This window comes from Rattus norvegicus, chromosome 10, assembly GCF_036323735.1.
Source record: "Rattus norvegicus strain BN/NHsdMcwi chromosome 10, GRCr8, whole genome shotgun sequence".
Classification (NCBI taxonomy): Eukaryota; Metazoa; Chordata; class Mammalia; order Rodentia; family Muridae; genus Rattus; species Rattus norvegicus.
In genome coordinates this window covers 83440267-83457192 of record NC_086028.1, presented here as the reverse complement: position 1 = coordinate 83457192, position 16926 = coordinate 83440267, and the positions used below count along the sequence as shown (strand labels likewise).

The 16926-nt window shown below is 49.8% G+C and overlaps 1 protein-coding gene across 1 annotated transcript in view; it reads left to right on the top strand.

The window, feature by feature from the left end:
- Positions 1–16926, top strand: part of Plxdc1 (plexin domain containing 1) — a 59615-nt gene that overhangs the window by 21259 nt on the left and 21430 nt on the right. Inside the window, exons 3-7 of the mRNA NM_001107046.1 lie at positions 3902–4045; positions 4319–4388; positions 4947–5069; positions 5589–5707; positions 6708–6807. Of these exons, the coding sequence (NP_001100516.1) occupies positions 3902–4045; positions 4319–4388; positions 4947–5069; positions 5589–5707; positions 6708–6807 (556 nt within the window). The remainder of the gene's footprint in view (positions 1–3901; positions 4046–4318; positions 4389–4946; positions 5070–5588; positions 5708–6707; positions 6808–16926) is intronic.

The following is a 16926-nucleotide window of genomic DNA, read 5'->3' as shown; positions in this document are numbered from 1 at the left end:
TCCCGAGAAGCAGGCTGACAGAATCTGACTCCTCTCAGCCACCATGTGCCATCCTCAACATGGCTGTTGGAGTGGGTGGGCCTCAAGGGACTCCCATGAGTCGCTGAAACCTTGTTTTCTCCTGCTGTCATACCTGCATGGTAACATGATCTGTGTCTGGAGCCAATGATAGAAGCTATAAAACAGACGGCTCTTGTGCAGACCTTGTGTCCTGTGTCCTGCTCAGCAAACCCTGCTCTGGGCCAGAGCTCCCTAGAGGAATGCAGCCCCTGACCTGAGGGTACTCACATCCTATAGGTATAAAAGTCAGTAAAGGGGGGCTGGAGGGATGGCTCAGAGGTTAAGAGCACTGGCTGCTCTTCTGGAGGACCCAGGTTTGATTCTCAGCACCCACATCATGGCTCACAATAGTCTGGAACTCCAGTTCCAGGAGAGCTGCTGTCTTCTTCTGGCCTCGTCAGGTACCATGTACATACCTGGTACACAGACATATATGCAAGTAAAAAGTAGACCTTAGACTTTCAGTTGTGAGCCTAGCCTTTAACAGTTTAGCCATCTCTTCAGCCCAGAAGTAAGTAAATCTTAGTGAAAGAAAACTTGAAGAAGCCAAATAAGAAATCTCTGGGCCAGATAAGAAATCTCTGAGGGAGAGACTCAGAGTGTGGGATAGCCTCTCGAGGGAGTGACCTCTTACTGAGTAGAGTTATATACTCGACTCAGGCCCCAGACAGAGTCTCATGCAGCCCAGGCTAGCCTCAAACTCACTTGTAGTTGAGGATGGCAGTAGTTCTGGGATTCTAGGCATTTGTACCAGGCCTGGTTGAGGAGCCATCTTTTGACTGGATCATGGGGAAAACTATTTTAAGGACAGGAGACACCGAGGCCCTGAGGCAGACAAGTGTTGATGATTTCCAGAACGGAGAGAAGCCCAACAGGCAGAAACCCAATAAAACAGGGAGAGAAAGGAGGGTGCAGAAGACGGGGTAGGGCAGGGAATCAGACCACTGCCATCTGGAAGGGTTTGTTTAGGTGACGGGCTTCAGAGACTTAAGAGGCATCCGTCCAACATGTCATCCAGAGCCTAGGCCATTCAGCTCTGTGCTCTTCCAGGCTTAGGACGTGGCACTTGCCCTAACTTACGTGTGGTTCTGGCACTCCAGCTATCAGGGCTTCGTGCCAGATAGGATAAGGAAAAAGCTAACGGGGACAACAGTTAAATCGGATTTCTTCCCAAAGACCCCACCAAAACCTCAACAGCCAGTAGTTAGCTTTCTGTTTTGCTTTTGTTTACTGGATATGTCGCTTACTGTAATGCTTCATTAGTGAAGAGGGATGGGGAATGCATGCTGGCTAGATGACGCTCGATTGTGGCCCGCAGGGCTTTGTACATTGTGGTAAGAGGCCCAGCATTCATTCTCTCTAGCTGGGCGCCAGGGTGTCCTAAGTGGGGCAGTGACAGGGAGAGAAGCAAACATCTCCAGGTTGTCCCCACGGAACCACAGCAGCGCACAACTAAGGGTGCCTGAATTCATTTTCTGCCATAAGAAAACATTCATTCTCTCCCAGGCCTAGTGTCTGAAGCCAGCCTCCCTCTGGAGGCCCTTGGAAGAGCCTCTCCTGCCAGCCTCTTAGCTCCTAATGACTCCTGGGCATCCCTGACCCTCCTTGGTCTAAGGACATCAGCCCAATCTCTGCTTCCATGGTCACATGACTTCCTGGCTCTCATTTCCTGGATCTGGCTCTTGTCCTCCAGTGATAAAGACAGCAGCTGGGCTGCCGTGGCTCATGCCTTTAATCCCAGCAGGCAGGTGGATCTCTGAGTTCAAGGCCAGCCTGGTTTACAGAGCCAGTTTCAGGACAGCCAGGGCCACACAGAGAAACCCTGTCTAAAACAACAACAACAAAGACAGCAGCCATTGAATCAAGCTTCTCTAGTCCAGGGCAACCTTGACTCTACTTCCCTGTAGGGACTCTGCTTTCTAGGAAGGGCACCTTCGTAGGTGCTGGAAAATGGGATTGGATGTACCATTAGGAATGCTGAGCTTAAAGCCACCGCAGCATGCCCAAGGATCTGAATGTCCTTCCCACTCCTCCCCTCTGTGCCAGCCAGGCCTGTAGCCCGAGATCAGATTTATTTTCAAATTCTCCACCCACTGCAGGGAACCCATCCGTCACTAGTCTCTTAGTCACAAGAGGGCAGGCACATCGTGCCTCAAACGCAGTGCAGTTTGTTGAAATTTCTTCTGTTGCTCTCCTTGGACCAAACCCTGTGCCTTGCATGTGTTCTCCACCGAGCTGCGTCCCAAGCTGGCTTTTGCTTGCTTTGTGTTTATTTCTTTTATTATTCCTTTTTATTTTGAGGCAAGGTCTGAAAAGTTCACCCGGGCTGACCCAGACTCTTTGTAGCTCTGGCTGGGCTTGAACTCGTGAGCCTCCTGCCTTAGCCTTCCAAGTCCCTAGGATTTCGAGCCTGTGTCGCCTGACTCCCACACACTTTCTGACCAGGTGAGGGAGAACCTTGGTCCACAGGTACAGAGGTGACTTGCTTATTCCTGTATGTCAGGGGCTCAAGTTGAAGCTGAATCGGTCATTGAAAGCAGCATGGTCGTACACGCCTGAAATCCGAAGCACTTGAGAAGCAGAAGCAGGATATTGGGAGTTCAAGGCCAGCCTTGGCTACATAGCAAGTTCTAGACCAACCTGAGCTATGCAATGGAGACCGTGTGTTAAAATCAACCTGTGCAGTAGTGGCACACACCTTTACCCCCAGTCCTTGGGAGGCAGAGACAGGATCTCTGAGTTTGAGGCCAATCTGGTCTACAGAAGCCAGCCGGGGCTACACAGAGAAACCCTGTCTCAAAAACAAAACAAAACAAAAACCAACAAGGTGTGTGTGTGTGTGTTGGGTGGGGAGGAGACTTGATTTCCTTTTTTCAAAATTTTAAGCTTTTTTAAAAAAAGATTTGTTTCTTTTTATTTATGTGAATATGCATGCCAGCAGAGACCAAATCCCTTAGAGCTGGCATTATAGATGGTGCGAACCTTGCAGTGTGGGTGCTGGGAACTGAACTCTGGTCCTCTGCGAGAGCGGCAAGCACTGTTGGTTAACAGTGAGCTGTCTCTCCAGCCAGAGCTGGCCTCTATTAAACTGTGTTGCAGCCTGCCAGTAGCAGGTGATCCCAGCAAGCACCCCCACCCCACCCCACGCCGCCAATGTTCCTTTACTCGACCCCCTCAGCCCACCCTGAGCCCTATCACGGGAAGCTCTTGTCAGAACTCTGCTTCTCTGAAGACATACAATGGCTTCCACTGGGCTCAGGCCAAGCGCTGGTTAGGCAGTTGGCTGCTCAGCAGGAAGAATACGGTTTGTTCTGCCACGTCTGCAGCCTGATTAATGGTCCATGATGCCCAGGGCATCACCGCAGCCGAGGGAGCCTTGGGAGCCTTTGACCTCTTTGATGCTGCCTTCTGTGAGGTGCTCTTGGGCCAGCTCCAGGAAGCGCTGAGACAGCCCAGAGCACTGGCTTTCCCCTTCTGTCTGCCAGCTACTTCCCTGGCCTGCTATAAGTGTTGGCCCCAGATGCTCCTCTGAGGGAGACTGTGGAAAGAACCCAGCCTGCTGTGGTATCTGCATCAGCCACACAAAGAGATGCAAAATTATCCCCCGAGGAATTCCTTGCTTCTCTCCTCCATCTGGTGACCGCAGCGAGAGCACTACTGTTTTCTCGACTCTGCTCATGCCTCTGTGTCTACCTTCCATTGCCTGGGTCTCGCCTCCGCCAACAGACTAGCAACTCTCCAAGATGGAGATATTGGGAAGTCTGGGTAAGGAGGGCAGAGGATGGCGCCCTGCTTGCCTGGCTCCTCCCACCACCTACGGGTTCTGTCTCTTTCCCTGCAGGAGGACAACCATAACTACTATGTTTCCCGTGTCTATGGCCCTGGTGAGCAACGAACAAGAGATCTGTGGGTAGACCTGAGTGTAGCCAACCGGAACCACGTGAAGGTCCACAGGATCCTCTCAAGTTCTCACCGACAGGCTTCGGTGAGTGCCTAGGCCTAACAGAATAGTCTGGGCAGAGAAGCTCAGGGCTAGGCCAGCAATGGCTGCCTGGGAGTACGTATAGTTATGGCCTGAGGTTTATAATTGGGCTGGGTTCTGTCAGCGGAAGTACAGTGGGGTACCTAGCTATAATCCTAGGGGGACTCTACCCTAGATATGCCTATGCCCACACTGTTCAGACATGTCTGGTGCAGGGAGGGTGAGCAGTGTTTAGCTGACCGTACCACCCATGGGGACTCTCTCCTGTCCCTGCAGAGAGTGGTCTTGTCCTTTGATTTCCCTTTCTATGGGCATCCTTTGCGGCAGATCACCATAGCAACCGGAGGTAAGGACAAACCAATGAGGTGGGGGGAGGACTTGGGAGGTCTCAGCCTGACTCAGGGAGGCTCTTGAGGAACTCACTGAAAGCAGGTGGATAGATGGGCTAGGGGAGAAATCAGGGGATGACTTGAGTGTCCCACTGACATCAGGTGATCTGTGTGCAGGCCTGAGTGGGCCTGAGCGTGTGTTCATTTCTCCGCATCCTAACAGCCGGCTTGTGTATTTCTGGGGTCTCTGCTTCTGAAACCCAGGGAGCAAGGACTTGGGTCCCTGTTGATATGAGGAGCCTCTCTGACTTCCTGTTACTTTCCTCCTATTTCCTGAAATAGGAGAGGTTGGGAGTCACTTCCTCTTCCTTCCCCTACCCCTTGTGGTCTGTGCCTACCCAGAGATATGGGGCAAGCATTCTCTAATCTAGGCCATTTTTCTATCTCACCAAGTCCCAAGGCCACTGGGTAGGGAGGAGGTTGAGACCGTCAGACTCTTTTCTAGCCCCTGCCAGTGGGGACGGGGAACCCTAGAGGTAGCCCTTTGAATCACCTCCAATCTTCTCTGTCCTTAGGCTTCATCTTCATGGGGGACGTCCTCCACCGGATGCTCACAGCTACTCAGTATGTGGCACCCCTGATGGCCAACTTCAACCCCGGCTACTCAGACAACTCCACAGTCGCTTACTTTGATAATGGTGAGGTCCGATCTCAGAGTATAGTCCACCCAGCATCAGGGTGGGGCTTCCTGGTCTAACTGTTTTCTGGGAGCCCTCGACCCACAGTCACACAGGCAGGCAGCCACCGTTCCTTCTACCCTGTGCTGTCGTCTCCTCCGTAAGAAGGGTACTGAGGGGGTGCTGCCCAGCCTTGTTGAGCCAGATGAAGATGTCAAAGCTTTCTCGGGGACCTCCTCTACGCACGCTCACGAGCCCTCACTCACGTAGGAGACGGGCACTTCCATGTTTTCATTTTGTTTCCAGGAGTCAGGAGAGGCAAGAAAGAGGTGTGCACATTGTAAGAGATGAGCGATTTGGGGACCTGGAGCAGAAACAGGATCTTTCGGGGGCCTCTATGACTTGGAAGCCAGGCTGGTGCCTGTGGACTGCCTAGTTCCTGCTTCTCCAACTCACAGATGGCTACCATCTCTGATCACTGTATCTGCTGGGTCCCCTGCTCTGACTCCCTGTTCAGCTAGGTCTCTGCTCTCCTCCCAGGGACCGTGTTTGTGGTTCAGTGGGACCACGTTTACCTCCAGGGCCGGGAGGACAGGGGTAGCTTCACCTTCCAGGCAGCCCTTCACCAAGATGGCCGCATTGTCTTTGGCTACAAAGAGGTGAGTGTGTTTTAGAGCCTCTCATTCATCCAGCAAAGCATTGTAGAGGCTCTGTAGTGTGGTGGGGGCGGGGCTTGGTGCCCAGACAGCTCTGGGCTTATCTGGACTTGGTGCTTCTGCAGCTACAAATCTCATCAAGAGAGATGATTACAACGGCAAACGCTGGATTGCCGCAATGACATAAAGGCTCCTGGTGCCAAACGCCTGCTGTGGGGATCTTCACACCGTCAGGGGCCAAGGAAGCCTGATGATGAATAGGGGTGAAGGAAGTGAAGATAAGAGTAGAGTGTATCCGGGGAGAGAATGGCATGTACAAAGGTCCTGTGGCAGGACAGAACATGGTTTATACAAAGCACTAGAGCCTATGGGTCTCAACCTGTGGGTTAGACCCCTTGGGGGTGTTGAATGAACTTTTCACAGGGGTCGCCTAAAACCATGGGAAAAACACAGATTATCTTCGTTCATAACAGTAGCAAAATTATAAAAATGAAAGTAGCAATGGGCTAGTTTTACAGTTGGGGTCACCACAACAAGAGGAGCTGTATTAGAGGGTCACAGCATTAGGAAGGTTGAGAACCAGTGCAATAGAAGGTGGCTTCTCTGGAATGGAGGGTCAGGGGAACAACCAGATGGTCTTTTGAAAAAGCTATTCTGGCTTTAGAGCAAACAGACTGTTGGGGACTTAAAGGAATGCTGGGAGATGGGGTAGGGAAAGGGACGCAGCTTGGCCTTGGGAGAGGAGAGAACTGGGCAGATATGAGAGCCACTGGCTTGACTCACAGTATTTGGAGACGGATGAGAAGAGACGAGGGTAAAGGAAAGAAAGGGAGAAGCCAAGGGCTTCTCTGGCCTGTGAAGAGAGAGGATCAGTGCAGGAGGAAGGGCGGGAGGCCTAGAGTGTGGTTGCAGGTGTCCAGGCCTCGAGCTCTGAGCAGACAGATGGGGTGGAGCTGGGTGGGCACTTTGTGGCCACAGAGGGTTCCTCTTCTTCCTGATGCAGATCCCCATGGCTGTCCTGGACATCAGCTCTGCCCAGCACCCTGTCAAAGCAGGCCTGTCTGATGCTTTCATGATTCTCAATTCATCGCCAGAGGTGCCAGGTGAGTCTCCAGGGGCCTGTGTCTGACCCAGTTCCATCCATACCTGGCTCTCCTTGTTATGGCAGAGGGGTCGTTTTTGCCTCACTGTGTCTAGAGAGAGGCTTTGCCCTGGCTGCTAAGAAGGGGGTCAGGAGCCCCTGTATTCAGCACCTACTGCATTTGCAAAGTCTCCAAAGACTCTCGTGGCAAGAAGAACGCCATCATCCCGACAGTCAGTAAGACTTCCAGAATTCAAACAAAATGGCCTCTAACCCAGGGGATTAACAGGTGACGAGGGTGTGTCAGAGATGAGCACCCCTATACCCTAGCCCTGCTGTGATCTTTCTCCTTTGGCAAACCATGTTCCCTTCAGTCTCAGGTCCTCTGTAACATGGGGGAGGGGTAGTGAGAGGGGATCTTCCTGTAGTGCTGGCCTTTGAGGGGACCTCGGCTTCTCTCCCATAGCTGTTGTCTGACATCTGGCCCACCAGGACAGTGGACCTGTGTTAGAATATCGCCTACACTCAGCTTTACAACTCAGGGCTTTATAAACCAGCACACCAAGGACTTCAGGAGATGGTGTGAGAACCGATGACAGCCCAGTGCTGGCATGCCACAGGTCGAGGACTTTCAAGGCACATGTCATGGTGACGGTGCTTCTAAGACATTCCTCTTCTACACACCCCTGTTGGACACCGTTTCGATGATGCGTAGGCGATGGTGTTGTGTGCCAAGGCAGGGAGGACCCTGTACTGTGGCCGTATTTTTATTCCCCTGATGTAATTGTCATCCCCGAGGCTCACTGTCTCCATCTGCTAACCTAGTCCTAGTCCTGGAAGCTTCCAGCCTCTGTGTAATCTAATCTAGGCCTAGAGTGTTTTCAGTCTCTGAGACCTGCTGCTGAACACGTTCACCCCTTTTTCGTTCTTTTTTTAAAAAAGATTCATTTATTTTTTTTTTTTTTTTTTTGGTTCTTTTTTTTCGGAGCTGGGGACCGAACCCAGGGCCTTGCGCTTCCTAGGTAAGCGCTCTACCACTGAGCTAAATCCCCAGCCCCCAAAAGATTCATTTATTAAGTATACGATGTTCTGCCTGCAGGCCAGAAGAGGGCAACAGATCTCATCACAGATGGTCATGAGCCACCATGCGGATGCTAGGAATTGAGTTTTGGAAGAGCAGCCAGCGTTCTTAACCGCTGAGCCATCTGACCAGACCACCCCCTTTTCTAGTTCTTCCTGAACTCTGGCTGGCTGGTTCAACTTAGGTGCTCTGGCTCAAACGCCTCTCCAAGCTGACTGATTCAGTCTGGCTTTATTCTTGGCCCCTGACTGAATTGCTCTGTTTGGCCTCATACAAACTTTGGCAATGTGTTCTCATTTTCTGGCTTGCTCTGTCTTCACCTGTGTCTAGCTCGTTCTCTCTCTGCAACCTGTCTCTGTATAATTCTCCCAGTAAAACTGCTCTCTCTTTCTCTTTCTCTCTCTCTCTCTGCACTGCCCCTCAAGTAGCTTCCCTTTACCCTCTATTTTTGGGAGACTTGGGTATATCATATTCTGTCAAATCTTTCTCTGATTGGTCACTTTGTCTGCCACTCAGACATCACTTTCAAACATGGGTGCTTTCTTCTACAAACAAACCTTACCTTTATCGTTTGGGATTAAAGGTCGGGCATGTCTGTATTCTAGCCATAGGGATTAAAGGTGTGTGCTAAGGGTGTGTGCTAAGCCACACTACACCTAGAAAAAAGGTTTTTTAGTAAATAACACAGTCTCAGGGTTCACACTGTGATCAAATATCCTGTAATCCGTCACATGCCGGGGAAGTGTTCTGCCACTGAGCCACAGTATTAGTCTTTAATTTCATTCATGAAACAAGATATAGTTTTCCCTTCTTTATTAATTTATTTATTCACTTTACATCCCAGTCCTACACTCACAAATCCCTCCCCGTTTTCCCTTCTTTTTAAATTTTTATGTTGTTGTTTTTCAAGACAGGGTCTCTTTGTAGAAAAGCACTAGATATCCTAGAACTTGCTCTGTAATCCAAGCTGGCCTCAAACTCACGGAGATCCACCAGCCTCAGCCTCCTGAGAGCCAGGATTGAGGGTATGAGCTGCCATGTGGGTACTGGGAACAAAACCTAGGTCCTCTGGAAGAACAGCCAGGGTTCTTAAATGTCGAGACAGCTCTCAGACCATCAGAGTTAATTTTTTTTAATATTTATTTATTACATATAAGTACACTGTCAGTCTTTTCAGACACACCAGAAGAGGGCATCAGATCTCATTACAGATGTTGTGAGCCACCATGTGGTTGCTGGGATTTGAACTCAGGACCTCTGGAAGAGCAGTCAGTGCTCTTAACCACTGAGCCATCTCTCCAGCCCCCAACAAATAGTTTTCTTGTGAGTTTATTATAGGTTCCTTCCTTCCTTTCTTTCTTTAATGTATATGAAATATAGCTATCTTTAGACACACCAGAAGAGCAGAAGAGGGCACCAGATCCAACTTTAAATGGTTGTGAGTCACCATGTGGTTGTTGGGAATTGAACTTAGGACCTCTTAAAGAGCAGTCAGTGTTCTTAACCACTGAGCCATCTCCCCCTTCTTTCTTTTTTTTGAAGAGATAGATTCTGTGCTTCTTCCTGTGTTGGCCTTGAACCGGACTCCAGTGAACCTTCTTCGGCCTCCCAAGTAACTGGTTCTACAGGCAGAATTATAACTCTATTTCTCTTTGTAATCAAGTGTTTCTAGGATAAAACTCAAAAGATAAAGTGCAAATTAGGTTTCTGCACTGTCCTGACCTCTGTCCCCCAGGTTCCCTTCCCAGAGTCACTCAGGGCAAATGGAGTGACTCCATGCCCATTACCTGCATATCAGTTACTTTCCTCTTCCTGTGACAAAATAAACCATAGTGGCAACCTAAGGAATGTGGGTTTGTGCTGGCCCACAGTCTGAGGGATACAGTCCACATGGTGAGGCAGTTGAGGCTGGGGGAGTGTGAGGTGCTGGTCACACTGTGTCTGTCCGTTGTCTGGAAGCAGAGAGTGACACATGGTGGTGTTCAGCTGGGTTCCTTTTCTTTTCTTTTCTTTTCTTTTCTTTTTTTTTTCTGGAGCTGGGGACCCAGGGCCTTGCGCTTCCTAGGCAAGTGCTCTACCACTGAGCTAAATCCCCAACCCCTGGGTTCCTTTTCTTTTCTTTTCTTTTCTTTTCTTTTCTTTTCTTTTCATTCAGTCCTGGCCTCTAGTCCATGAATAACACACATCCCAGGCCATTCTCCCTTCCCCAGCTAAACCTCTCTGGAAAAGTCCTTTAGAGCTGTGTCTCCCAGGTGACCCTAAATCTAATTTAGTTGATGATGGAGACTAACTTCCCTGCCCTCGGTATCCATCGGGGATGGGTCCTAGAACCCTTTAAGATCTCACCGTCTGACCATCCGTGGCTAAAAGTACCCACTTCCACCAAGCCCCTGTCCCTTGATCATGTCACAATGTCGTAGGATCTTTGTATATTTCCTGGAGGGCTGTCTCCTGCCTTGGCTGAATGTGTAAGGAGCAGTCTTTGAACTTGTACACAAGGCAACAATTCTTCCTAAAACTGAAGTCTGAGGCTCGCCTAGCTCCATGCTGTGTGGCTTCTATGCAGGCCTTGTTGTTACTTAAGTCCCAATTCTAACCCTAAATGCTAGATTTAGGGCTGGAGGTCAATGAGTGCAACTCGCTGTGGTGTCTGTTGTTAGAAGTGGAGAGGAACTTGGCATGTGGCTCAGTGGTTAGAGCTTTGTGTACCCCGTGCAAGGCCGCAGGTTCCATCCATTGTCAAAGTATCAGGGAGAGGCACATCAGTTCATCTTTCTGAGGCAGTATCCCCGGCTTTCACTGAGTTTTAAAGTGGGCCATGTAATACGTGCAAGACCTTGGGCTCACTCCCTAGCACCACAAAAACTTAAATTAAAATAAGCCCCAGCCTCTGCTTTCAGGAGTGATGACTCCTCAATGGTTACAACGCCAGGCTCGTCCTCTAAGTCTGTTCCACTCCGCTCAGCAAACTGGGGATTTACTTGGATTAGATTGAGCTGAGTAGCAGTAACCCCAAATGCCTGAGGCTGAACCTGGCCAGGGAGATCACTCTGCAGAGCTGTTTCCGTGGATACCCCATTGTCCAAGCCCAGAATGGGAGGCCGCTTCTGTCCTGTGCCCGCACTCAGCTCTTTCCTGCCTGAGATGACACAGAGGGGACTGCAGTTCCTGATGTTGGAGATTCCCCGGCGATCTGTGTGCAGTGACATATCTGCAACCTTAGTACTCTGGTGGGAGAGGCAGGAGGATCAAGGGGTTCAAGACCAGGCTGGGAGATGCTGCCTAGAAAACAAAACTAACTAAAACCAGACAGCAAAGACAGAAAACCAAACCAAGCAAGCAGTCTAGGGAGATGACTCAGTAGATAAAATGCTTGCTGTGCTAGCAGGCGTACGAACCTGAGTTCAGATGCCCAGCATCCACGTAAAACCCAGGCATGGTGGGTGGCACGTGCCAGGAATTGTAGCACAGAGGGGGCAGGCACCTTTGAACTTGATGGCTAGCTAGTGTTGCTCCATCAGCAAACTCCAGGTTCAGTGAGAGACTATGTCTCAAAACATGAGGTGAAGAGCAAGAGGGAAATGCTGGCATTGTCCTCTGGCCTTCACATACATGCAAACATATGCACCCCCAACACACACACACACAAGATGCTCCAGCCATTGAGTCCTTCTGACTGGGGGAACTGCGTTTTTGCCCTGCCAGTCTGAATGGGGGAGGTCTCAGGATAACATCACATCCTTCCTGGGACTGGAAGAAGATGCTGAGCACAGCTGGGCTTCTCACCTTTACTCCCCTACCGTAATTGGTAAATCTAAATCGTTGCTCACACTGCGCTGCCGAGTCTGCAGAGAAAAGCTGTGCCTGTCAGCAGCATCTGCTTGCAGAGGCGCTCAAATCTTCCATGGTGGTCCAAATGCTCCTCGTTTGGCTGGGAAGACTGCCAAAACTCCCTTCACTTGTCTTAAGAAACTTTATTTCACCAGGGCGGCGGTGGTGGTGGTGCATGTGTCTTTAACCCCAGTATTCAAGAGGCAGAAGCAGGTGAATCTCTGAGTTTGAGGCCAACCTGGTGTACAAAGAGAGTTTCAGGATAGCTGGGGCTACACAGAGAATCCCTGTCTTGGCAGGGAGAGGAGGAGGGGGGGGAGGGGGGGGAAGAGGAGGAGGAGAAAGCTTTAGTTCGTGGAATTGTCAAAACTGACAGAATGTAAGTTGGCGGAATCAGTTAATAAAGGCCAGACTATCAGAGGCTCTGGATTGTTACATGACCTCTGGATGGCACCTGATGGCCTCAGGCGGTCAGGCACACTACTCCTCCTTTCCCAGAACTTCCTTTCCACATTTGACTTGAGGGCAGATGTGGGTTAGAAGCATGTGTTGTGTCTCCACACTCGTTCCCATAGTCCGGGGGTTTTTGTTTGTTTGTTTTTGTCTTTGATGTTGTTTTGTGTTTTTTGTTGGTTGTTGCTATTATTGGTTTTTTTTTTTTTTTTTTTTTTGGTTCTTTTTTTCGGAGCTGGGGACCGAACCCAGGGCCTTGCGCTTCCTAGGCAAGCGCTCTACCACTGAGCTAAATCCCCAACCCCACTATTATTGTTTTTTAGAGACAGTTTTTCTCTGTGTAGCCCTGGCTGTCCTGGAACTCACTTACAGACCAGAGATCTGCCTGCCTCTGTCTCCCGAGTGCTGGGATTAAAAGTGTGCACCACCATGCCCAGCTTGTTTGTTTTGTTTTTGACAAGGACTCTGCATAGCCCTGGCTATCCTAGAATTCACTATGTAGACCAGGCTAGCCTCAGACTCACAGAGACCCACCTGCCTCTGCTTCCAGAGTGCTGAGATTAAAGGTGTGCGCCTATACCCAGTTCACTCCCATAGTTCTTTAAAAACATTTTTTCTTAGATTTATTTTACTATTTTATGTGTTTGAGTGTTTTGTATACATGTATGTATGGCATCACGTGAGTGCCTGGTGCCCTCATAGGTCAGAAGAGACCATCAGGTTTCCTGGGACTGGAGTTCCTGGTGGTCATTTGCTGTCCTGTGGGTGCTGGGAATTAAACCTGGGACCTTCCTTTGTAAAAGCAACAAGTTCTCGTAACTGCTGAGCTAATTCTCCAGCCCGGTCTCATTGCTCTGAGGGGACCCTCTCCTAAGACCATGGGACCCCAGTAGACGCCTGCCAGATACTAAAGATATTTTTCTTCATTTGAAATAAGGTTTGTTTTGGGGTTTGTTTGTTTGTTTTGGTTTGAGGGTTTGTTTGTTGGTTTGGTTTTTTTTTTAATTTTTCAGTTTTTAGTCTTTTTTTTTGTTTTTTGTTTTTTTTTTTTTTTTGGTGGGGTTTTTTGTTTTGTTTTGTTTTTTTGTTTGATTTGTAGTCCAGTCTAGCCTCAAACTCAGTATCCCCCTGCCTCAGCCTCAAGGTTGCTACTTGGAAATCACATGCCACTACACCTAGCTAGCTGACTACCTGTCATTTTCTGAAGCTTGTTTCCACTGCATCTTCTCGCCCAGACCAAAGGCTGTTTAGCAGGTGAGCTGGTTAGTTCTTGTCAGCTTCACACAAACTTAGACATATTTGAGAAGAGGGATGCTTAACTGAGAAAACGCCTGGGTAAGCCTGGCCCGGAGACAGCACTGGTGGTTAATGATTGATGTAGGAGGCCCCAGGCCACTGTGGGTGATGCCACCCCTGGGCAGTTGGTCCTGGGTTTTGTAGGAAGGACTGAGTAAGTCATGGGGAGCAAGCCAGGGAGCAGTATGCCTCCTCCAGAAGTAGTAAGACGAAACAAACCCTTCCCCCCCACAAGTTGTTTTCGGTGATGGTCTTTTATCACAATAGTGGAACCCTCAGACAGTAGGAAAACAAACACACCATCCTCCAAGTTTCGAATGCTGGTATAATTGTTTACTTTCAAGACAGTTATGCAAATGCTCCCTCTGCCTCTGGCCCCTCCCAACTCATAGCAATCCATCTGGCTTAGCTCCCTGAGTGCTGGGATTACAGACGCGTGCTAGGACACCCAGCTGAAACCTGAGTCTTAAGTAAAATACCCAGGATCCCCTTGTTTCCGATTCTTCTTTTGTAATGCAGTGCACAGGGACATCTGTCTTCAAACTCCAGGGCAAACGAGATGGTCTGGATCTGGGGAGGAGCTCTGACTTGAGCTGGATAGAGCTGGCCCCAGACGGCCAGCACATTGTTGAGTGCTCAAGGCTTAGCAGATGTCCACACTTACATAAGGAATGAGGCTGAAGACACTCACGGTGGTGCTGACTGGGCTCTGCTACAAGTTCCCACTCAACTGCACGTGTCCTCTATTTAAGGCTGTGGAGATCCTTGGGTGATAATGTGCTATAATATATAAAAATGTATTGGTCTGTGGGCTAACCTGGCTGTACCTCAGCTTCCCCACCTGTAAAATGAACGGCGGGACAGTATCTTGGCTTACTTGCAGCTCAATCTCAGGCATCCGGGTGTCCCTTCTGACAGAGCTTACACTGGGCAGTACTCCCCTGGGAGCCCTGGGCTACTCCCCCCACCCACTCAATCCAACTGTTTGCCTGAGGATCCGCCTGGGCTGGAAGGAAGGGAAGAGGAAGCGGGAGCCTGGATCTCATTAGAAACCATCTGGGTCCTAAGCAGGGGTCCCCAAGGAAGGAAAGAGCCTCAGGCCTGGGGGCGGCCATCTTCCTGGGCAGGAAAGAAAGGTCAAGGTCCTCCAACAGCTCCAGAGAGCCAGCAGGATGTGGGAGCTTGAAACAACTGTGGTGGGGAGGGAGATCTGAGATTGGGGTTCTCTGAACTGTCTTTAGAAAGTAGTTGTTTGAACCCCAAGACTGGTTCACTACCCAAGTGTTGACGGGCTAGTGTTTCCTGTTGCCTTGCTTTCTGGTGATAGCCATACAGTGGCTGGGCCGGCAGAGGCTAGGCTAGCAAAGGCAGGGCGCTCAGATTGTTAGCCAGTAGTCAGGGCCTCTGCGGAGGGTGGGGATTGGGGACTCTTGTCACAGCGACTTCTAAAGTAGGAAGGGACAGCAGTAACTGATCGAGATTCTCCAACAGCAAGTATGCCACTGCGGGGAAGGAGAGAATGAGCTGGCATTCTTCCTCTCCGTATTTGAGTTTATAAACATGAGGCGTTTGGAGATGCTGAATGTGCCTGAGAATCTCATCCAAAACAAAACAAATGCAGAAATAAAGCAGTCGGGACCGGGAGGAAGGAGACAAGTTTGTCTCTTTAAGTCTCAAAGCCAACTAGAGTATGGTGGTGGTGGTGACAGTCTTAGTTCGGGTTTTACTGTTGTGAACAGACACCATGACCAAGGCAACTCTTATAAGGACATTTAACTGGGGCTGGCTTACAGGTTCAGAGGTTCAGTCCCTCATCATCAAGGCAGGAACATGGCAGCATCCAGGCAGGCATGGTACAGGAGGAGCTGAGAGTTCTACATTTTCATCTGAAGGCTGCTAGCAGAAGACTGACTTCCAGGCAACCAGGATGAGGGTCTTAAAGCCCACACCCACAGTGACACACCTACTCCAACAGGGCCACACCTCCTAATAGTGCCACTACCTGAGCCAAGCATATACGAACCATCAGAGTGACAGTGTACTGCTGCTGATAGAGTCTGGTACCCTAGCGGCAGAGCCAGGCAGATCTTTGTGAGTTCAAGGCCAGCCTTGTCTACATAATGAGTTTCAGGCCACCAGCCAAGGAGGAAAATACACAAAACCACAACCAAAACAAACAAACAAACAAACAAAAAATCCAATGCCTCAAAACACTGCCATCAGTGGATTTTAAGTAGTCTCCCTTTTCAGTGTGGCTCACTGAACCTCAATTCTTCATCCAAGGTCACCTGGGCAGGGTGGCAGCAGCCTCACTTCCTCTTCCTCATGGCAAAAGTCATCTCTTCTCTCATGGTCTCCATCAGTTTCCCGGATGTCATTCCAGGCTGTCACGAAGACCTCGGGCTGACACGGGAGCGGGTGTGCCACCATCGAGCACAGGCCCCAGGGCTACATCTCTGTGGTCACTCCCATTGGCCAAAGGTCTGCCCAGATCTCACATGGACACTGAAGCAGTTTCTTTCTTCTTGTGTGAATTGAGGTTCTGTAATTTCCAGTGTTTGGGGGCTTTGGCCCCAAAGCAGACAAGCAAGATTAGGAGATCACCACGGCAACTGGAGTTCAGCCTTAGGTTAAATAAGTGGGGACAGTTCTGAGGTTTAAGATAAGCCATGATGGAATGCAGGTGACATCAAGTGACATACCAGCCAGCGCCCCCTTGCCCTCCTGACATCCAGGTTCATCTCTGTGTTACGGATAACCTGACTGAGCTCTTCTGTCTTGGGAAGTTTTTCTCCAAACCACCTTTTAGCTGATGAAAACCTTGTGTTTCTGCCTGCTCTGGGTTCCTAGCTGAAGCAGAGAGGGGCTTGTACTTGGCATACTGAGGTGGATCAAAGATCTACAGGCAGAGTTGAGGATCGGGAAGGGCCAGGGCAGGCCTGTGCACCCACCGGTATTTCTTGCTTCTCTTCACAAAATGGCTTCATTCTCAGGCTTTCCTCACAGGACTGAAACTTCCCATTCACAGCCAAGCTTGCTCAAAGAGCAAAAGGGTTCTAGGTCACAAGCAGAAAGGCACGAAGAAGGTCTCTTATTGGTCCAGCACTGAGTCAGTCACTGCAAGGCGGGACCTTGGAAGGACAGGATCCCCCCAAGGCCACGTCCATGTAGAAGTGGGTTGGGCACAGTTGCCCCAAAGGAAAAGCTGTTTACAGAGGGAGGAAGGAGAGTTGAGCAGACAACCTTGGCTCTTCACCGTGTGGGGAAAGTCACTTCCTAAGGTCAGCAACTGGCTGCTGGTCATGGTTCTTAGGTAGGCCTGGTAATAGTAGGTATATCAGAACTTTCTAGACTGCCCGATTAGCCCCAGTTCTTCACCCACATTTCTAGTTTTGCCTCTTAAAGTCATTGTGATGACTGTTTCTCTTTCCAGCGTATTAGCAAAACACAGAGGCTCAAGTGACTTAGCCATGGTCACCC